The sequence below is a fragment of the Rana temporaria genome, chromosome 4, assembly GCF_905171775.1.
Source record: "Rana temporaria chromosome 4, aRanTem1.1, whole genome shotgun sequence".
Classification (NCBI taxonomy): domain Eukaryota; kingdom Metazoa; phylum Chordata; class Amphibia; order Anura; family Ranidae; genus Rana; species Rana temporaria.
This window is the reverse complement of record NC_053492.1, coordinates 459,386,929-459,406,506: the sequence shown is the minus strand read 5'-3', so window position 1 is coordinate 459,406,506 and position 19,578 is coordinate 459,386,929. Positions and strand designations below refer to the sequence as shown.

At 51.1% G+C, this 19,578-nt stretch overlaps 2 protein-coding genes across 2 annotated transcripts; both read right to left on the bottom strand.

The window, feature by feature from the left end:
- Positions 1–6,112: 6,112 nt before the first annotated feature.
- On the bottom strand, positions 6,113–10,793 carry LOC120935789 (alpha-soluble NSF attachment protein-like). Its single transcript, XM_040347849.1, has 4 exons — positions 10,701–10,793; positions 8,269–8,303; positions 6,901–7,233; positions 6,113–6,152 (listed from the first exon to the last, which is right to left on the bottom strand). The coding sequence occupies exons 1-4, from the start codon at positions 10,791–10,793 to the stop codon at positions 6,113–6,115; spliced, it is 501 nt and encodes a 166-aa protein (XP_040203783.1).
- Positions 10,794–14,195: 3,402 nt separating this feature from the next.
- LOC120935788 (alpha-soluble NSF attachment protein-like) lies at positions 14,196–19,198 on the bottom strand. The gene is given in 7 exon segments (XM_040347848.1): positions 14,196–14,235; positions 14,984–15,316; positions 16,366–16,427; positions 17,767–17,869; positions 18,937–18,959; positions 18,961–19,164; positions 19,166–19,198. Coding segments are annotated over 7 exon segments (795 nt in total). The 5' UTR covers positions 19,196–19,198.
- Positions 19,199–19,578: the final 380 nt, after the last annotated feature.

Below are 19,578 nucleotides of genomic sequence, written 5' to 3'. Positions count from 1 at the left end.
CTACCAGACACTGACCAACCCACCTACCTGACACACCTTCCTACCACATACACTGACCCATACACTAACCTACCTACCGAACCACCCACCTGCCTCATACACTGACCCACCTACCAGACCCCGCCCTCCCCACCGGATATAAGAAAGACAGGGCAAAAATCCCTGCCCCCATCTTTGATGACACACTTACCCACCTACCTGACACATACACTGACCCACCTACACGGACCCATCTTCCTACCTGACCCACCTACCCACACACTAACCTACCTACCGAACCACCCACCCGCCTGACCCACCTACCTGACCCATACACAGACTCACCTATCCACCTGACCCACACACGGACCCACCTACCTGACACATACACTGACCCACCTACCCCATACACAGGCGACCGATCATCAACTCCGCCTCCCCTGCCAAGTGTCTATGGAAGGCCGCGTAACAACTCCGCCCCCACCACCTGAATGAGGAAAACTGAACATTAACCCCGCCCTCCCCACCGGATACAAGAAAGACAAGGCAAAAATCCCCGCCCCCATCTTTGACGACACACTGACCCACCCACCGACCCATCTTCCTACCTGACCCACACACTAACCTACCTACCGAACCACCCACCTGACCCATACACGGACTCACCTACCTGACCCACCCACCGACCCATCTTCCTACCTGACCCACACATTGACCCATCTACCCACACACTGACCCATACACTAACCGACCTACCAAACCACCCACCTGACCCATAAACTGACCCACCTACCGACCCATACACTGACCCACCCACCTGACCCATACACGGACCTACCTACCCACACACCGACCCATCTTCCTACCTGACCCACACACTAACCTACCTACCGAACCACCCACCTGACCCATACACGGACTCCCCTACCCACCTGACCCACTTACCTGACACATGCACTGACCCACCGACCTACCACATACACTGAACCCACCTACTTACCTGACCCATACATTGACCCACCTACCTACATCCACACATGGACCCACCTACCTGACACATACACTGACCCACCTACCCACTTGACCCATACACTAGGACGACCGATCATTAACTCCGCCTCCCCTGCCAAGTGTCTATGGAAGGACGCGTAATAACTCCGCCCCCACCACCTGAATGAGAAAAGCTGAACATTAACCACGCCCTCCCCACCGGATATAAGAAAGACAGGGCAAAAATCCCCGCCCCCATCTTTGATGACACACTGACCCACCTACCTGACATACACTGACCCACCTACCTACCTGACCCACACATTGACCCACTTACCTACCGAACCACCCACCCACCTGACCCATACACGGACCCACCCACCGACCCATCTTTCTACCTGACCCACCTACCCACACACTGACCCATACACTAACCTACCTACCGAACCACCCGCCTGACCCACCTACCTACCCCATACAGCGACCAGACACACACACTGACCCACCTACCTGACACATACACTGACCCACCCACCTACCCGGACCCACCTGACCCATACACGGACCCAGCCACCGACCCATTTTCCTACCTGACCCACACACTAACCTACCCACCTACCTGACACATGAACTGACCCACCTACCTCACCCACACACTGACCCATACACGGACTCACCTACCCCATACACGGACCCACCTACCCCACACATACACTGACCCACCTACCCCATACACAGACGACCGATCATCAACTCCGCCTCCCCTGCCAAGGCTATATGGAAGACCGTGTAATAACTCCGCCCCCAACACCTGAATGAGGAAAGCTGAACATTAACCCTGCCCTCCCCATCGGATATAAGAAAGACAGGGCAAAAAAAACTGCCCCCCATCTTTGATCACACACTGACCCACACACTAACCTACCTACCAAACCACCCACCTGACCCACTTACCTACCGAACCACCCACCCGACCTGACCCACCTACCTGACCCATACACGGACCCACCCACCGACCCATCTTCCTACCTGACCCACACACTAACCTACCTACCGAACCACCCGCCTGACCCACCAACCTACCTGCCCCATACAGCGACCCGACACACACACACTGACCCACCTACCTAACCCATACACGGACCCATTTTCCTACCCGACCCACCTGACACATGAACTGACCCACCTACCTACCTCACCCACACACGGACCCACCTACCCCACACATACACGGACCCACCTACCCCATACACAGACGACCGATCATCAACTCCGCCTCCCCTGCCAAGTGTATATGGAAGACTGTGTAATAACTCCGCCCCCAACACCTGAATGAGGAAAGCTGAACATTAACCCCGCCCTCCCCACCGGATATAAGAAAGACAGGGCAAAAAAAACTGCCCCCCATCTTTGATCACACACTGACCCACCTACCCACACACTAACCTACCTACCTACCAACCAAACCACCCACCCGCCTGACCCATACACTGACCAGTGGCGGAACTACCGCCATAGCGACCCACGCGGGCGCTATGGGGCCCGGTGAGCAGGGCAAAGCAATGACCAAGGTTTTTTTTTTTTTTTTTTATATCCCACTGGCTTTATTTCACACGGGCTTTGCTGCGCTTTTTTTTATTTTACAAGATGGTTCACAAGACAACAGACAAGACAAAAAAAAAAAAACACACTACAAGTAACCTGCATCATAAAATGCTGGGAAATATGCACATCTACAGCAGAACACAATAAAGCAATGTCAACTTTGTAGATTTCTATTAATGGGGGCATGATGGTAAAAAGTATTTCAAATTAGACAAATCGATGAGTTCCATCCAGGCCTCGGCCCTCCTGGAAGAACTGGATGCAGGCAAGCAGGCGTCTCACAAGCTAGTATAGCGCACTAGGCCTTAGCTTTGCATTTGCAACAGGATGGAGCCCAGACTGTAAAAACCAAAGGCCCGGATTCAGAAAGAATTGCGCTCTATTTGCGGAGGCGCAGGGCAATGATTTTGCCCTGCGCCCCCGCAAATATTTTGCGCTGCCCTCGATTCACGGAGCAGTAGCTCCGTAAATTGCGAGGGCGCGCCGGCAAAATTGCCCGGCGTAAGCGTGCGCAATGTAAATGATCCTGCCGGGGGCGGGAATCATTTAAATTTGGCGCGTTCCCGCGCCGAGCGTAGAACGCATGCTCCGTCGGGAAACTTTCCCGACGTGCATTGCGGCAAATGACGTTGCAAGGACGTCATTTGCTTCAAAGTGAACGTGAATGGCGTCCAACGCCATTCACTTACGCAAACGACGTAAAATTAGAACGTTGCGACGCGGGAACGCCGGGTATAGTTTAGCATTGGCTGCCCCTGCTATTAGAAGGGGCAGCCTTACGCTAAACACGCCGTACGGAAACGACGTAACTTGCGTACGCAGGGGGCGCGCAACATTGTGAATCGGCGTAAGTATGCAATTTGCATACTATACGCTGACCACAATGGGAACGCCCCCTAGCGGTCATCGCAAGAATGCAGCCTAAAATCTGCGTGGCATAAGAGCCTTATGCCACGCAGATTTTAGGCTGCAGTCGGCGTAACGAGTTCTCTGAATCAGGAGAACTCGTTACGCCGGAGCAAGTAAGCAATTGCGCTGCGTAACTATGGTTACGCAGGCGCAATTGCTTACTGAATCTGGGCCTTTGTGTTTTCCTATAGAAAAAACTCAGCCAAAAAAAAAAATAGCTGAAATCTGGTAATACAAGTACCATAGGGAAATTAACACTTTTTTCTTCATAGAAGCCCCCAAAATGAATTGGTCCTAAACCTTGATGCTCAGTTTTGTGCTGAATTCAAGTGTGCAAATCTTTATCATATAGAAATTGTATATGGTTTCCTAACATTTTTGGATAAATACATTTTTATAATCTAACACACCAAGAGGCTGCAAGAAGAAATAAAATAGGAGGTTACCTATGAAAACCTTTTGTATTCCTGGTATGCTTTCCTGGCTGATCTGCCCAGGCTACGATATACTAAACGTTCATATATGGAAGCCAGACTGTGGCCTTACAATTCTCTAAAATAAAATATATATGTTCATATTATGCTTAGTGTGGTGTGATGTGGCCAGAGTTCAGCCCTCCCAATTCCCTCCTTTTACATGCCCCCAAATCCATGCATTGGTACGATTCAGCTGCTTTCCCAAAAAGTGAAAAATTGCACCGACAGCTCCTGGGGTTTACAGTAGGGTTGTCCCGATACCACTTTTTTAGGACTGAGTACAAGTACCGATACTTTTTTTTATGTACTCGCCGATACCGATACTTTTTTTTAAATGTGTCCCCAAATGCAGCCATGTCCCCCGTATACCAGCCATGTCCCCAGTATAGCAGCCATGTCCCCAGTATAGCAGCCATGTCCCCAGTATAGCAGCCATGTCCCCCGTACAGCAGCCATGTCCCCAGTATAGCAGCCATGTCCCCCGTACAGCAGCCATGTCCCCAGTACAGCAGCCATGTCCCCAGTATAGCAGCCATGTCCCCCGTACAGCAGCCATGTCCCCAGTACAGCAGCCATGTCCCCAGTATAGCAGCCATGTCCCCAGTATAGCAGCCATGTCCCCCGTACAGCAGCCATGTCCCCAGTATAGCAGCCATGTCCCCCGTACAGCAGCCATGTCCCCCGTACAGCAGCCATGTCCCCCGTACCTACTGTTATCACCGAGGCGGGGAACATTACAGACAGCGTTCGTTTGAACAGCTGTTTTCCCCGCCGCGCATAGACACTCCCCCTTGGACGGATCTGTCCAATCGCGAGCAAGGGGGAGTGTCTATGTGACTCCCCCTTGCTCGCGATTGGACAGATCCGTCCAAGGGGGAGTGTCTATGCGCGGCGGGGAAAACAGCTATTCAAACGAAAGCTGTCTGTAATGTTCCCCGCTGCGGTGATTAACGTGGCAGCGGCGGCGGCGGTGGGGTGAAGTATTCTATTTTAGTATCGGGGGTATTAGCGGGAGTACGAGTACTCCCGCTAATACTCGATATCGGTATCGGTACAACCCTAGTTTACAGTATAAAAAAGGAGCCCGCTTATCAATGCTACCTTAAAAACGTGCAGAAACGTCATGCCGTCCAGCTGCGATACTGTAGACCCTAACTGTAAGAGTGCAAAAAAATAAAAAATTATAGGCTTCCTTTAATATGATGCATTCAATGCCTCTGAACTGTAGAAACAGCCATTTTGTGGTCAGGATCGCTAATAAAAAACGCAGCCAATCAACTGACTGCATATAACCGGTAAAAATTCACAAAATGGCTCAAGTACAGGGGCAGAATTTCAAGTTGGTGATGGAGGATCTTGTAGGTAAACTTATATTTTAATGCCAATAATGTAAGCAGTATTTCAGACAACCCGCCTTCACAATTCCTAAAGTGGGCTTAGATCACTAGGGAAGGGGATACAGAATGAAACCCTTAGGCTGCATTCACACTTCGGCGTACAAAATCGCGGCGTTTTGTCCCGCGAATTGCAGCGACAAATAGCAGCGTTTTGCGGCGACAAAACGCCGCGATTGTGAATGCAGCCTTCACCCCCTCTATGGAGATGGTTCACATCTCCTATGCCGAACGCCGCCTGAAAAAAAGGTCCGGGACTTTTTTTCAGGCGGCAGGCGTACGGCGTTCGGCGTGGAGATGTGAACCATCTCCATAGAGGTGCATGTGTTTTCGTCCCTCTGGCGTCTCGAGGCTGCTGGGGCGTCACACTACAGGCGACAAAACGCCTAGGTGTGAATGGGGGCTTAGGCTGCATTCACACTTCGGCGTACAAAATCGCAGCGTTTTGTCCCGCGAATTGCGGCGACAAATAGCTGCGTTTTGTACCGTGATTTGCGGCAAAAAACGCCGCGATTGTGAATGCAGCCTTCACCCCCTCTATGGAGATGGTTCACATCTCCTATGCCGAAAGCCGCCTGAAAAAAAGGTCTTTTTTTCAGGCGGCAGGCGTACGGCGTTCGGCGTGAACCATCTCCATAGAGGTGCATGTGTTTTCGTCCCTCTGGCGTCTCGGGGCTGCTGCGGCGTCACACTACAGGCGACAAAACGCCTAGGTGTGAATGGGGGCTTAGCCCAAGTCTTCCTCCTCTCCTTTGATGGTCATCTTGATTCTTTTACTGCATCTGTATAGTTGTCCAGGGGGCAGATTCATCAATAGATACGCCGGCGGATCTCCTGATCCGCCGTCGTATCTGTGAGACCCGACGGTCGGATCTGTGAGATCCGACGGTCGGAGCTATGCGACTGATTCATAAGAATCAGTTCCGCATAGATCTCCCTTAGATCCGACTGGTGTAAGTGACTTACACCAGTCGAATCTTAGGCTGTAATCTCCCGCCGGCCGCTAGGTGTCGTCGCTATTCTTCACACGTCGCATATGCAAATGAGGAAAACCGCCGATTCACGTCCGTACGCCCGCCCGTCGCTCTTTTTCTACGTCGTTTGCGTTCGGCTTTTTCCGGCGGATAGCTACCCCTGCTAATATGAGGGGTAGCTAATGTTAAGTATGGCCGCCGTTCCCGCGCCGAGATTCAAAATTTTTACGTCGTTTGCGTAAGTCCGTCGGGAATCCCGATGGCCGCAATTGACGTACCCGCCGCTAACAATGACGTCCTAGCGACGTCATTTGGAGCATGCGCACTGGGCTTTTTCGCGGCGGCGCATGCGCAGTTAAATCGGCGCGGAAACGCGCCTGATTTAAATTGTACACTCCCCCTAGCCGCGGAATTTGCATTCCGCCGGGGGGAGTTAGGATCCGACGGTGCAGTTTGCGAGGTAAGTGCTTGGTTAATCATGCACTAGCCTCGCTAAATTGCACCGGCGGATCGTAAACCAGGTAGATCTAGCGGATCTAAAGATCCGCAGAGCTACATGAATCCGGCCCCAGGTTTTGTTCTTCATGAGCATCAAGCAGTTTCTTTACTAGCTTGCACTCCCTGGAATCAGAAAAAGCTGGAAACATTTCCTCATATTTCTGGACTGCCATCTTGGCGTTGTACATGTCGATGCAGAAATGGCAGAGGGCAGCTTTGAAGAAATAATCCTTGGCACTGTATTTGAGTAGAGGACTGTCCATCGCATTGGTACCAACCTGTTCATAGATTTCAACAGCTTTTGCATACTGTTCCAGCTGAGCTGTGTAAGTGGCGACCTTCACAAGACATTTGTTAGCAGAACTGTTGGACTCCTCGCCCTTGTAGTAATCAGCTGACTGTTCATAGGGCCAGATTCACGTAGATCAGCGGATCTTTAGATCCGCTCGATCTACCTGATTTAGGCTCCATTCACATCTAGGCGGACGAAATCGCGGCGTTTTGTCGCCGCAAATCGCGGTACAAATAGCGGCGTTTTGTACCGCGATTTGCGGCGACAAAACGCCGGTATTGTCCGCCTAGATGTTCCCCAGATTGACCCCCTCTATGGAGATGCTTCCCATCTCCTAGCCGAACGCCGAAAGACGCCTGAAAAAAAGGTCCGGGAGCTTTTTTCAGGCGTTCGGCGTGGAGATGGGAACCATCTCCATAGAGGGACATGTGTTTCCAGCCCTCTGGCGACAGCGGCGTAGCGCTACAGGCGTAAAAACGCCTAGAAGTGAATGGGGGCTTAAGATCCGCTCCCGCAAGTGGGTAATTCACAAACCACTTACCTCCAAACTTGCGGCGGCGGATCGTAAATCCCCCAGCGGAATTCAAATTCCGCGGCTAGGGGGACTGTACTATTTAAATCAGGCGCGTTCCCGCGCCGATTTAAATGAGCATGCGCCGTCCTCGGAATTTCCCGGCGTGCATTGCTCCCACTGACGTCGCTAGGACGTCAGTAGTTTCGACGCTTACGTAAACGACGTCCAGCCGTATTCGAGAACGACTTACGCAAACAACGTAAAAAAAAAAAAAATTTGACGCGGGAACGACGGCTATACTTAACATTGGCTGTGCCTCATAGAAGCAGGGGTAAGTATACGCCGGGAAAGCCGCTACGGAAACGTCGTAAGAACACTGCGTCGGGTCCGCGTACGTTCGTGAATTTGCGTATCTCGCTGATTTACATATTATTCAACGTAAATCAGCGGGAACGCCCCCGGCGTCATTTTTAAATTGAAAATAAGATCCGACAGTGTAACACCTGTCGGATCTTAGCCATATCTACGCGTAACTGATTCGATGAATCAGACGCATAGATAGGACCAGTGTAAGTCAGAGATACGACGGCGTATCAGGAGATACTCCGTCGTATCTCTTTGTGAATCTGGCCCATAGTGTGCAATTGCCTTCTCTATATCCACCAGCTCGGACTCGTAGGGCCAGATTCACAAAGGTTAGCGGATCTTTAGATCCGTGTAACCTATGTGTTTTAAGATCCGCCCTCGCAAGTTTGGAAAGTGTCAAATTCACAACACACTTACCTCCAAACTTGTGACGGCGGATCCTAACTCCCCCGGCGGAATTCTAATTCCGCGGCTGGGGGAGTGTACTATTTAAATCAGGCGCGCTCCCGCGCCGATTTAAATACGCATGCGCCGTCCGGGGAATTTCCCGGCGTGCATTGCTCCCACTGACGTCAATAGGACGTCAGTGGTTGCGACGTGAGCGGGACTTGCGACGCGCGTGTTCGTGAATCGGCGTACGCAAACGACGTAGGAAATTTCAAAATCGACGCGGGAACGACGGCCATACTTAACAATACTTACCCCTGCTTTTAGCAGGGGTAAGTATACGACGGGTACCGCGCTACGGAAAGGACGTAAGAACACAGCGTCGGGTCCGCGTACGTTCGTGAATGTCGCGTATCTCGCTGATTTACATATTATTCAGTGTAAATCAGCGGGAACGCTCCCGCCGCCATTTTTAAATCCAAAAAAAGATCCGACAGTGTCACACAGTGTGACACTGTCGGATCTCAGCCCTATCTATGCGTATCTGATTCTATGAATCAGGTGCATAGATAGGACCAGTAAAAATCAGAGATACGATGGTGTATCTGAGATACTCCATCGTATCTCTTCTGTGAATCTGGCCCGTATATTTCAGCGATGGATATGTGGGGCCAGATTCACAAAGAGATACGACGGTGTATCTCCAGATACACCGTCGTATCTCTGACTTACACTGCCTGCAATTGGTCCTATCTATGCGTCTGATTCATAGAATCAGTTACGCATAGATATGGCTAGATCCGACAGGTGTAACTGTGTTACACTGTCAGATCTTATTTTCAATTTAAAAATGGCGCCGGGGGCGTTCCCGCTGATTTACACTGAATAATATGTAAATCAGCGAGATACGCAAATTCACGAACATACGCGGACCCGACGCAGTCTTCTTACGACGTTTCCGTAGCGGCTTTCCCGGCGTATACTTACCCCTGCTTCTATGAGGCGCAGCCAATGGTAAGTATAGCCGTCGTTCCCGCGTCAAGTTTGAATTTTCTTACGTCGTTTGCGTACGCCGATTCACAAACACGCGCGTCGAAAGTCACGCTCACGTCGAAACCACTGACGTCCTAGCGACGTCAGTGGGAGCAATGCACGCTGGGAAATTCGCCGGACGGCGCATGCGCATTTAAATCGGCACGGGAACGCGCCTGATTTAAATAGTACACTCCCCCTAGCCGCGCCGGGGGTTTTACGATCCGCCGCCGCAAGTTTGGAGGTAAGTGGTTTGTGAATTACCCACTTGCCTCCCAAACTTGCGGGAGCGGATCTTAAATCACATAGATCGAGCGGATCTATAGATCCGCTGATCTACGTGAATCTGGCCCGTGATGTTTGGCTGCAATGGTGAATCTTCCCATATCAGTGTAGATCTCAATTGCTCGAAGCAGGCAGTTGATGGCTTCTTGAGGATCAGACTTTTTGAAGGCATTGGCCCAGATTCAAGAAGCAATTGCGCCCGTGTAACCATAGGTTACACGGCGCAATTGCTTACTTGCTCCGGCGCTACTTGTGTCTAGTGCGGGTATCGGCAACCCGCGGTTCCGGAGCCTGCATGCGGCTCTTTTGTACCTTAGCTGCGGCTTCGGGCCGCGGAGGATTTAAAAAAGAGCGCGCCGCTTACCTGACACATGCACTGACCCACCGACCTACCACATACACTGAACCCACCTACTTACCTGACCCATACATTGACCCACCTACCTACACACTGACCCACCTAGCTGACCCATACACAGACCCACCTACCTACATCCACACATGGACCCACCTACCTGACACATACACTGACCCACCTACCCACTTGACCCATACACTAGGACGACCGATCATCAACTCCGCCTCCCCTGCCAAGTGTCTATGGAAGACCGTGTAATAACTCCGCCCCCAACACCTGAATGAGGAAAGCTGAACATTAACCCCGCCCTCCCCATCGGATATAAGAAAGACAGGGCAAAAAAAAACTGCCCCCATCTTTGATCACACACTGACTCACCTACCCACACACTAACCTACCTACCAACCAAACCACCCACCCGCCTGACCCATACACTGACCAGTGGCGGAACTACCGCCATAGCGACCCACGCGGGCGCTATGGGGCCCGGTGAGCAGGGCAAAGCAATGACCGAGGTTTTTTTTTTTTTTTTTTATATCCCACTGGCTTTATTTCACACGGGCTTTGCTGCGCTTTTTTTTATTTTACAAGATGGTTCACAAGACAACAGACAAGACAAAAAAAAAAACACAACAAATAACCTGCATCATAAAATGCTGGGAAATATGCACATCTACAGCAGAACACAATAAAGCAATGTCAACTTTGTAGAAGATTTCTATTAATGGGGGCATGATGGTAAAAAGTATTTCAAATTAGACAAATCGATGAGTTCCATCCAGGCCTCGGCCCTCCTGGAAGAAGCTGGATGCAGGTAAGCAGGCGTCTCACAAGCTAGTACAGCGCACTAGGCCTTAACGTTGCATTTGCAACAGGATGGAGCCCAGACTGTAAAAACCAAAGGCCCGGATTCAGAAAGAATTGCGCTCTATTTGCGGAGGCGCAGGGCAATGATTTTGCCCTGCGCCCCCGCAAATATTTTGCGCTGCCCTCGATTCACGGAGCAGTAGCTCCGTAAATTGCGAGGGCGCGCCGGCAAAATTGCCCGGCGTAAGCGTGCGCAATGTAAATGATCCCGCCGGGGGCGGGAATCATTTAAATTTGGCGCGCTCCCGCGCCGAGCGTAGAACGCATGCTCTGTCGGGAAACTTTCCCGACGTGCATTGCGGCAAATGACGTCGCAAGGACGTCATTTGCTTCAAAGTGAACGTGAATGGCGTCCAACGCCATTCACTTACGCAAACGACGTAAAATTAGAACGTTGCGACGCGGGAACGCCGGGTATAGTTTAGCATTGGCTGCCCCTGCTATTAGAAGGGGCAGCCTTACGCTAAACACGCCGTACGGAAACGACGTAACTTGCGTACGCAGGGGGCGCGCAACATTGTGAATCGGCGTAAGTATGCAATTTGCATACTATACGCTGACCACAATGGGAACGCCCCCTAGCGGTCATCGCAAGAATGCAGCCTAAAATCTGCGTGGCATAAGAGCCTTATGCCACGCAGATTTTAGGCTGCAGTCGGCGTAACGAGTTCTCTGAATCAGGAGAACTCGTTACGCCGGAGCAAGTAAGCAATTGCGCTGCGTAACTATGGTTACGCAGGCGCAATTGCTTACTGAATCTGGGCCACAGTGTTTTCCTATAGAAAAAACTCAGCCAAAAAAAAAAATAGCTGAAATCTGGTAATACAAGTACCATAGGGAAATTAACACTTTTTTCTTCATAGAAGCCCCCAAAACGAATTGGTCCTAAACCTTGATGCTCAGTTTTGTGCTGAATTCAAGTGTGCAAATCTTTATCATATAGAAATTGTATATGGTTTCCTAACAGTTTTGGATAAATACATTTTTATAATCTAACACACCAAGAGGCTGCAAGAAGAAATAAAATAGGAGGTTACCTATGAAAACCTTTTGTATTCCTGGTATGCTTTCCTGGCTGATCTGCCCAGGCTACGATATACTAAACGTTCATATATGGAAGCCAGACTGTGGCCTTACAATTCTCTAAAATAAAATATATATGTTCATATTATGCTTAGTGTGGTGTGATGTGGCCAGAGTTCAGCCCTCCCAATTCCCTCCTTTTACATGCCCCCAAATCCATGCATTGGTACGATTCAGCTGCTTTCCCAAAAAGTGAAAAATTGCACCGATAGCTCCTGGGGTTTACAGTAGGGTTGTCCCGATACCACTTTTTTAGGACTGAGTACAAGTACCGATACTTTTTTTTATGTACTCGCCGATACCGATACTTTTTTTTAAATGTGTCCCCAAATGCAGCCATGTCCCCCGTATACCAGCCATGTCCCCAGTATAGCAGCCATGTCCCCAGTATAGCAGCCATGTCCCCAGTATAGCAGCCATGTCCCCCGTACAGCAGCCATGTCCCCCGTACAGCAGCCATGTCCCCAGTATAGCAGCCATGTCCCCCGTACAGCAGCCATGTCCCCAGTACAGCAGCCATGTCCCCAGTATAGCAGCCATGTCCCCCGTACAGCAGCCATGTCCCCAGTACAGCAGCCATGTCCCCAGTATAGCAGCCATGTCCCCAGTATAGCAGCCATGTCCCCAGTATAGCAGCCATGTCCCCCGTACAGCAGCCATGTCCCCAGTATAGCAGCCATGTCCCCCGTACAGCAGCCATGTCCCCCGTACAGCAGCCATGTCCCCCGTACAGCAGCCATGTCCCCCGTACCTACTGTTATCACCGAGGCGGGGAACATTACAGACAGCGTTCGTTTGAACAGCTGTTTTCCCCGCCGCGCATAGACACTCCCCCTTGGACGGATCTGTCCAATCGCGAGCAAGGGGGAGTGTCTATGTGACTCCCCCTTGCTCGCGATTGGACAGATCCGTCCAAGGGGGAGTGTCTATGCGCGGCGGGGAAAACAGCTATTCAAACGAAAGCTGTCTGTAATGTTCCCCGCTGCGGTGATTAACGTGGCAGCGGCGGTGGGGTGAAGTATTCTATTTTAGTATCGGGGGTATTAGCGGGAGTACGAGTACTCCCGCTAATACTCGATATCGGTATCGGTACAACCCTAGTTTACAGTATAAAAAAGGAGCCCGCTTATCAATGCTACCTTAAAAACGTGCAGAAACGTCATGCCGTCCAGCTGCGATACTGTAGACCCTAACTGTAAGAGTGCAAAAAAAAAAAAAATTATAGGCTTCCTTTAATATGATGCATTCAATGCCTCAGAACTGTAGAAACAGACATTTTGTGGTCAGGATCGCTAATAAAAAACGCAGCCAATCAACTGACTGCATATAACCGGTAAAAATTCACAAAATGGCTCAAGTACAGGGGCAGAATTTCAAGTTGGTGATGGAGGATCTTGTAGGTAAACTTATATTTTAATGCCAATAATGTAAGCAGTATTTCAGACAACCCGCCTTCACAATTCCTAAAGTGGGCTTAGATCACTAGGGAAGGGGATACAGAATGAAACCCTTAGGCTGCATTCACACTTCGGCGTACAAAATCGCGGCGTTTTGTCCCGCGAATTGCAGCGACAAATAGCGGCGTTTTGCGGCGACAAAACGCCGCGATTGTGAATGCAGCCTTCACCCCCTCTATGGAGATGGTTCACATCTCCTATGCCGAACGCCGCCTGAAAAAAAGGTCCGGGACTTTTTTTCAGGCGGCAGGCGTACGGCGTTCGGCGTGGAGATGTGAACCATCTCCATAGAGGTGCATGTGTTTTCGTCCCTCTGGCGTCTCGAGGCTGCTGGGGCGTCACACTACAGGCGACAAAACGCCTAGGTGTGAATGGGGGCTTAGGCTGCATTCACACTTCGGCGTACAAAATCGCAGCGTTTTGTCCCGCGAATTGCGGCGACAAATAGCTGCGTTTTGTACCGTGATTTGCGGCAAAAAACGCCGCGATTGTGAATGCAGCCTTCACCCCCTCTATGGAGATGGTTCTCCTATGCCGAAAGCCGCCTGAAAAAAAGGTCTTTTTTTCAGGCGGCAGGCGTACGGCGTTCGGCGTGAACCATCTCCATAGAGGTGCATGTGTTTTCGTCCCTCTGGCGTCTCGGGGCTGCTGCGGCGTCACACTACAGGCGACAAAACGCCTAGGTGTGAATGGGGGCTTAGCCCAAGTCTTCCTCCTCTCCTTTGATGGTCATCTTGATTCTTTTACTGCATCTGTATAGTTGTCCAGGGGGCAGATTCATCAATAGATACGCCGGCGGATCTCCTGATCCGCCGTCGTATCTGTGAGACCCGACGGTCGGATCTGTGAGATCCGACGGTCGGAGCTATGCGACTGATTCATAAGAATCAGTTCCGCATAGATCTCCCTTAGATCCGACTGGTGTAAGTGACTTACACCAGTCGAATCTTAGGCTGTAATCTCCCGCCGGCCGCTAGGTGTCGTCGCTATTTTTTACATGTCGCATATGCAAATGAGGAAAACCGCCGATTCACGTCCGTACGCCCGCCCGTCGCTCTTTTTCTACGTCGTTTGCGTTCGGCTTTTTCCGGCGGATAGCTACCCCTGCTAATATGAGGGGTAGCTAATGTTAAGTATGGCCGCCGTTCCCGCGCCGAGATTCAAAATTTTTACGTCGTTTGCGTAAGTCCGTCGGGAATCCCGATGGCCGCAATTGACGTACCCGCCGCTAACAATGACGTCCTAGCGACGTCATTTGGAGCATGCGCACTGGGCTTTTTCGCGGCGGCGCATGCGCAGTTAAATCGGCGCGGGAACGCGCCTGATTTAAATTGTACACTCCCCCTAGCCGCGGAATTTGCATTCCGCCGTGGGGAGTTAGGATCCGACGGTGCAGTTTGCGAGGTAAGTGCTTGGTTAATCATGCACTAGCCTCGCTAAATTGCACCGGCGGATCGCAAACCAGGTAGATCTAGCGGATCTAAAGATCCGCAGATCTACATGAATCCGGCCCCAGGTTTTGTTCTTCATGAGCATCAAGCAGTTTCTTTACTAGCTTGCACTCCCTGGAATCAGAAAAAGCTGGAAACATTTCCTCATATTTCTGGACTGCCATCTTGGCGTTGTACATGTCGATGCAGAAATGGCAGAGGGCAGCTTTGAAGAAATAATCCTTGGCACTGTATTTGAGTAGAGGACTGTCCATCGCATTGGTACCAACCTGTTCATAGATTTCAACAGCTTTTGCATACTGTTCCAGCTGAGCTGTGTAAGTGGCGACCTTCAGAAGACATTTGTTAGCAGAACTGTTGGACTCCTCGCCCTTGTAGTAATCAGCTGACTGTTCATAGGGCCAGATTCACGTAGATCAGCGGATCTTTAGATCTGCTCGATCTACCTGATTTAGGCTCCATTCACATCTAGGCGGACGAAATCGTGGCGTTTTGTCGCCGCAAATCGCGGTACAAATAGCGGCGTTTTGTACCGCGATTTGCGGCGACAAAACGCCGGTATTGTCCGCCTAGATGTTCCCCAGATTGACCCCCTCTATGGAGATGCTTCCCATCTCCTAGCCGAACGCCGAAAGACGCCTGAAAAAAAGGTCCGGGAGCTTTTTTCAGGCGTTCGGCGTGGAGATGGGAAGCATCTCCATAGAGGGACATGTGTTTCCAGCCCTCTGGCGGCAGCGGCGTAGCGCTACAGGCGTAAAAACGCCTAGATGTGAATGGGGGCTTAAGATCCGCTCCCGCAAGTTTGAGAGGCAAGTGGGTAATTCACAAACTACTTACCTCCAAACTTGCGGCGGCGGATCGTAAATCCCCCGGCGGAATTCAAATTCCGCGGCTAGGGGGAGTGTACTATTTAAATCAGGCGCGTTCCCGCGCCGATTTAAATGAGCATGCGCCGTCCGCGGAATTTCCCGGCGTGCATTGCTCCCACTGACGTCGCTAGGACGTCAGTGGTTTCGACGCTTACGTAAACGACGTCCATCCGTATTCGAGAACGACTTACGCAAACGACGTAAAAAAAAAAAAAAAATTTGACGCGGGAACGACGGCTATACTTAACATTGGCTGCGCCTCATAGAAGCAGGGGTAAGTATACGCCGGGAAAGCCGCTACGGAAACGTCGTAAGAACACTGCGTCGGGTCCGCGTACGTTCGTGAATTTGCGTATCTCGCTGATTTACATATTATTCAACGTAAATCAGCGGGAACGCCCCCGGCGCCATTTTCAAATTGAAAATAAGATCCGACAGTGTAACACAGTCAGATCTTAGCCATATCTATGCGTAACTGATTCGATGAATCAGGCGCATAGATAGGACCAGTGTAAGTCAGAGATACGATGGCGTATCAGGAGATACACCGTCGTATCTCTTTGTGAATCTGGCCCGTAGTGTGCAATTGCCTTCTCTATATCCACCAGCTCGGACTCGTATATTTCAGCGATGGATATGTGGGGCCAGATTCACAAAGAGATACGACGGTGTATCTCCTGATACGCCATCGTATCTCTGACTTACACTGGTCCTATCTATGCGTCTGATTCATAGAATCAGATACGCATAGATAGGGCTAAGATCCGACTGTCTTACACCGTGTTACACTGTCGGATCTTATTTTCAATTTAAAAATGGCGCCGGGGGCGTTCCCGCTGATTTACACTGAATAATATGTAAATCAGCGAGATACGCAAATTCACGAACGTACGCGGACCCGACGCAGTCTTCTTACGACGTTTCCGTAGCGGCTTTCCCGGCGTATACTTACCCCTGCTTCTATGAGGCGCAGCCAATGGTAAGTATAGCCGTCGTTCCCGCGTCGAGTTTGAATTTTCTTACGTCGTTTGCGTACGCCGATTCACAAACACGCGCGTCGCAAGTCACGCTCACGTCGAAACCACTGACGTCAGTGGGAGCAATGCACGCTGGGAAATTCGCCGGACGGCGCATGCGCATTTAAATCGGCGCAGGAACGCGCCTGATTTAAATAGTATGCTCCCCCTAGCCGCGGAATTTGAATTCCGCCGGGGGTTTTACGATCCGCCGCCGCAAGTTTGGAGGTAAGTGGTTTGTGAATTACCCACTTGCCTCCCAAACTTGCGGGAGCGGATCTTAATTCACGTAGAACGAGCGGATCTATAGATCCGCTGCGCTACGTGAATCTGGCCCATAGAATCAGGTACGCATAGATATGGCTAAGATCCGACAGTGTTACACTGTCGGATCTTATTTTCAATTTAAAAATGGCGCCGGGGGGCGTTCCCGCTGATTTACACTGAATAATATGTAAATCTGCGAGATACGCAAATTCACGAACGTACGCGGACCCGACGCAGTCTTCTTACGACGTTTCCGTAGCGGCTTTCCCGGCGTATACTTACCCCTGCTTCTATGAGGCGCAGCCAATGGTAAGTATAGCCGTCGTTCCCGCGTCGAGTTTGAATTTTCTTACGTCGTTTGCGTACGCCGATTCACAAACACGCGCGTCGCAAGTCACGCTCACGTCGAAACCACTGACGTCCTAGCGACGTCAGTGGGAGCAATGCACGCTGGGAAATTCGCCGGACGGCGCATGCGCATTTAAATCGGCGCGGCAACGCGCCTGATTTAAATAGTACACTCCCCCTAGCCGCGGAATTTGAATTCCGCCGGGGGTTTTACGATCCGCCGCCGCAAGTTTGGAGGTAAGTGGTTTGTGAATTACCCACTTGCCTCCCAAACTTGCGGGAGCGGATCTTAAATCACGTAGATCGAGCGGATCTATAGATCCGCTGATCTACGTGAATCTGGCCCGTGATGTTTGGCTGCAATGGTGAATCTTCCCATATCAGTGTAGATCTCAATTGCTCGAAGCAGGCAGTTGATGGCTTCTTGAGGATCAGACTTTTTGAAGGCATTGGCCCAGATTCAAGAAGCAATTGCGCCTGTGTAACCATAGGTTACACGGCGCAATTGCTTACTTGCTCCGGGGGAGCGAATGCTCCTGATTCAGGAACGTCGCTACACCGACTGCAGCCTAAAATCTGCGCGGCATAAGGCTCTTATGCCACGCAGATTTTAGGCTGCATTCTTTGCGTTGACCGCTAGGGGGCGCTCCCATTGTGATCAGCGTATAGTATGCAAATTGCATACTAACACCGATTCACAAAGTTGCGCGGGCCCTGCGTACGCAAGGTACGGAGTTTCCGTACGGCATCTTTAGCGTAAGGCTGCCCCTGCTAATAGCAGGCGCAGCCAATGCTAAAGTATAGCCGCCGTTCCCGCGACGTGAAATTTGAATTTCACGTCGTTTGCGTAAGTGATTGGTGAATGGCGCTGGACGCCATTCACTTTGAAGCAAATGACGTCCTTGCGACGTCATTTGCCGCAATGCACGTCGGGAAAGTTTCCCGACGGAGCATGCGCTCTACGCTCGGCGCGCCTAATTTAAAGGGGTGGTTCGCCCTAAAAACTACTTTTTCTTATTCCACTGCCCCCCCACATTACAATACGATTAAGGCTCTTCTTATTTTTTTCATGCTGTACATACCTTAGTACAGCATATTCACCCGTGCATCCGGGTTGCGAGTCCCGCGGGAGTGGGCGTTCCTCACATGCTGGTGATTGACGTTTTGCCCAAAAACGAGCCCCCCCCCGTCGCGTAAGCCGCGTCACGGTTGGCGAAAGGAGCCGAACGGCGAGTCGGCGCTATACTGCGCATCGCCGTTCGGCTCCTTTCGCCAATCGTGGAATAAGAAAAAGTAGTTTTTAGGGTGAACCACTGCTTTAAATGATTCCCGCCCCCGGCGGGATCATTTATATTGCGCGCGATTACGCCGGGCAATTTTGCCGGCGCGCCCTCGCAATTTACGGAGCTACTGCTCCGTGAATCGAGGGCAGCGCAAAATATTTGCGGGGGCGCAGGGCAAAATCGTTGCCCTGCGCCTCCGCAAATATAGCGCAAATGTACCTGAATCTGGGCCATTGCCAGCATCCACAAAGTTTGTCGCCTGCATCATGCTTGCTCTGGACTTGTAGATGAAGCTGGGCAGCTTGGCAGAAAGCATTAGCAGCGATTACCACCATTTTAAACATGTTCGCAGCCCGGGCGTAGAGGTCACAAGCTTCTTCCACCTTTGAGGAGCCACCGAACAGGCCGGAGAAGAAGGACTGCGAGGATTTTATTTTCTTGTCGGCCTCAGCCAGCAGCTGCATGGGCCTCCTTCTCCTTCCCGGAGTTATCCATGGCTGGGTGGGGGGAGAAGAGACAACCCGCGACCCCGGAGCCTGCATGCGGCTCTTTTGTACCTTTGCTGTGGCTTCGGGCCGCGGAGGATTTAAAAAAGAGCGCGCCGCGCTGTGATAAGTCCCGCCCTCCTCCCCCTAGAGAAGACTAGCTCGTGTGATAGAGCCGGTGTGCTGTCTGTCACACAAGCTGCTCTAGAGGAAAAGGGCGGGACATGTATCAGCGCGCCAGAACCTTGTGGGAGAGCATCGTGACAGACGACCGCCGTGAGCCTGAGGCACAGCAATAGTGAGTGAGGGGACCTGATGTTTTTTAATGATGGGGGGGGGGGGCTGGCTTGCAATGGTGAAGGGACCTGATGTTTTTTTAATGATGATGGGGGG

What these genes read in the sequence shown, in the direction of transcription:
- LOC120935789 (XM_040347849.1), bottom strand. Translation starts at nt 10,793, where the DNA reads ATGCCCCCATTAATAGAAATCTTCTACAAAGTTGACATTGCTTTATTG. An exon ending in ATAGAGAAGGCAATTGCACA is followed by an intron (nt 7,234 to 8,268) that starts CTATGGGCCAGA and finishes GTGAATCTGGCC; the next exon opens with CTATGAACAGTCAGCTGATT. An exon ending in GATGCTCATGAAGAACAAAA is followed by an intron (nt 6,153 to 6,900) that starts CCTGGGGCCGGA and finishes ATGAATCTGCCC; the next exon opens with CCTGGACAACTATACAGATG.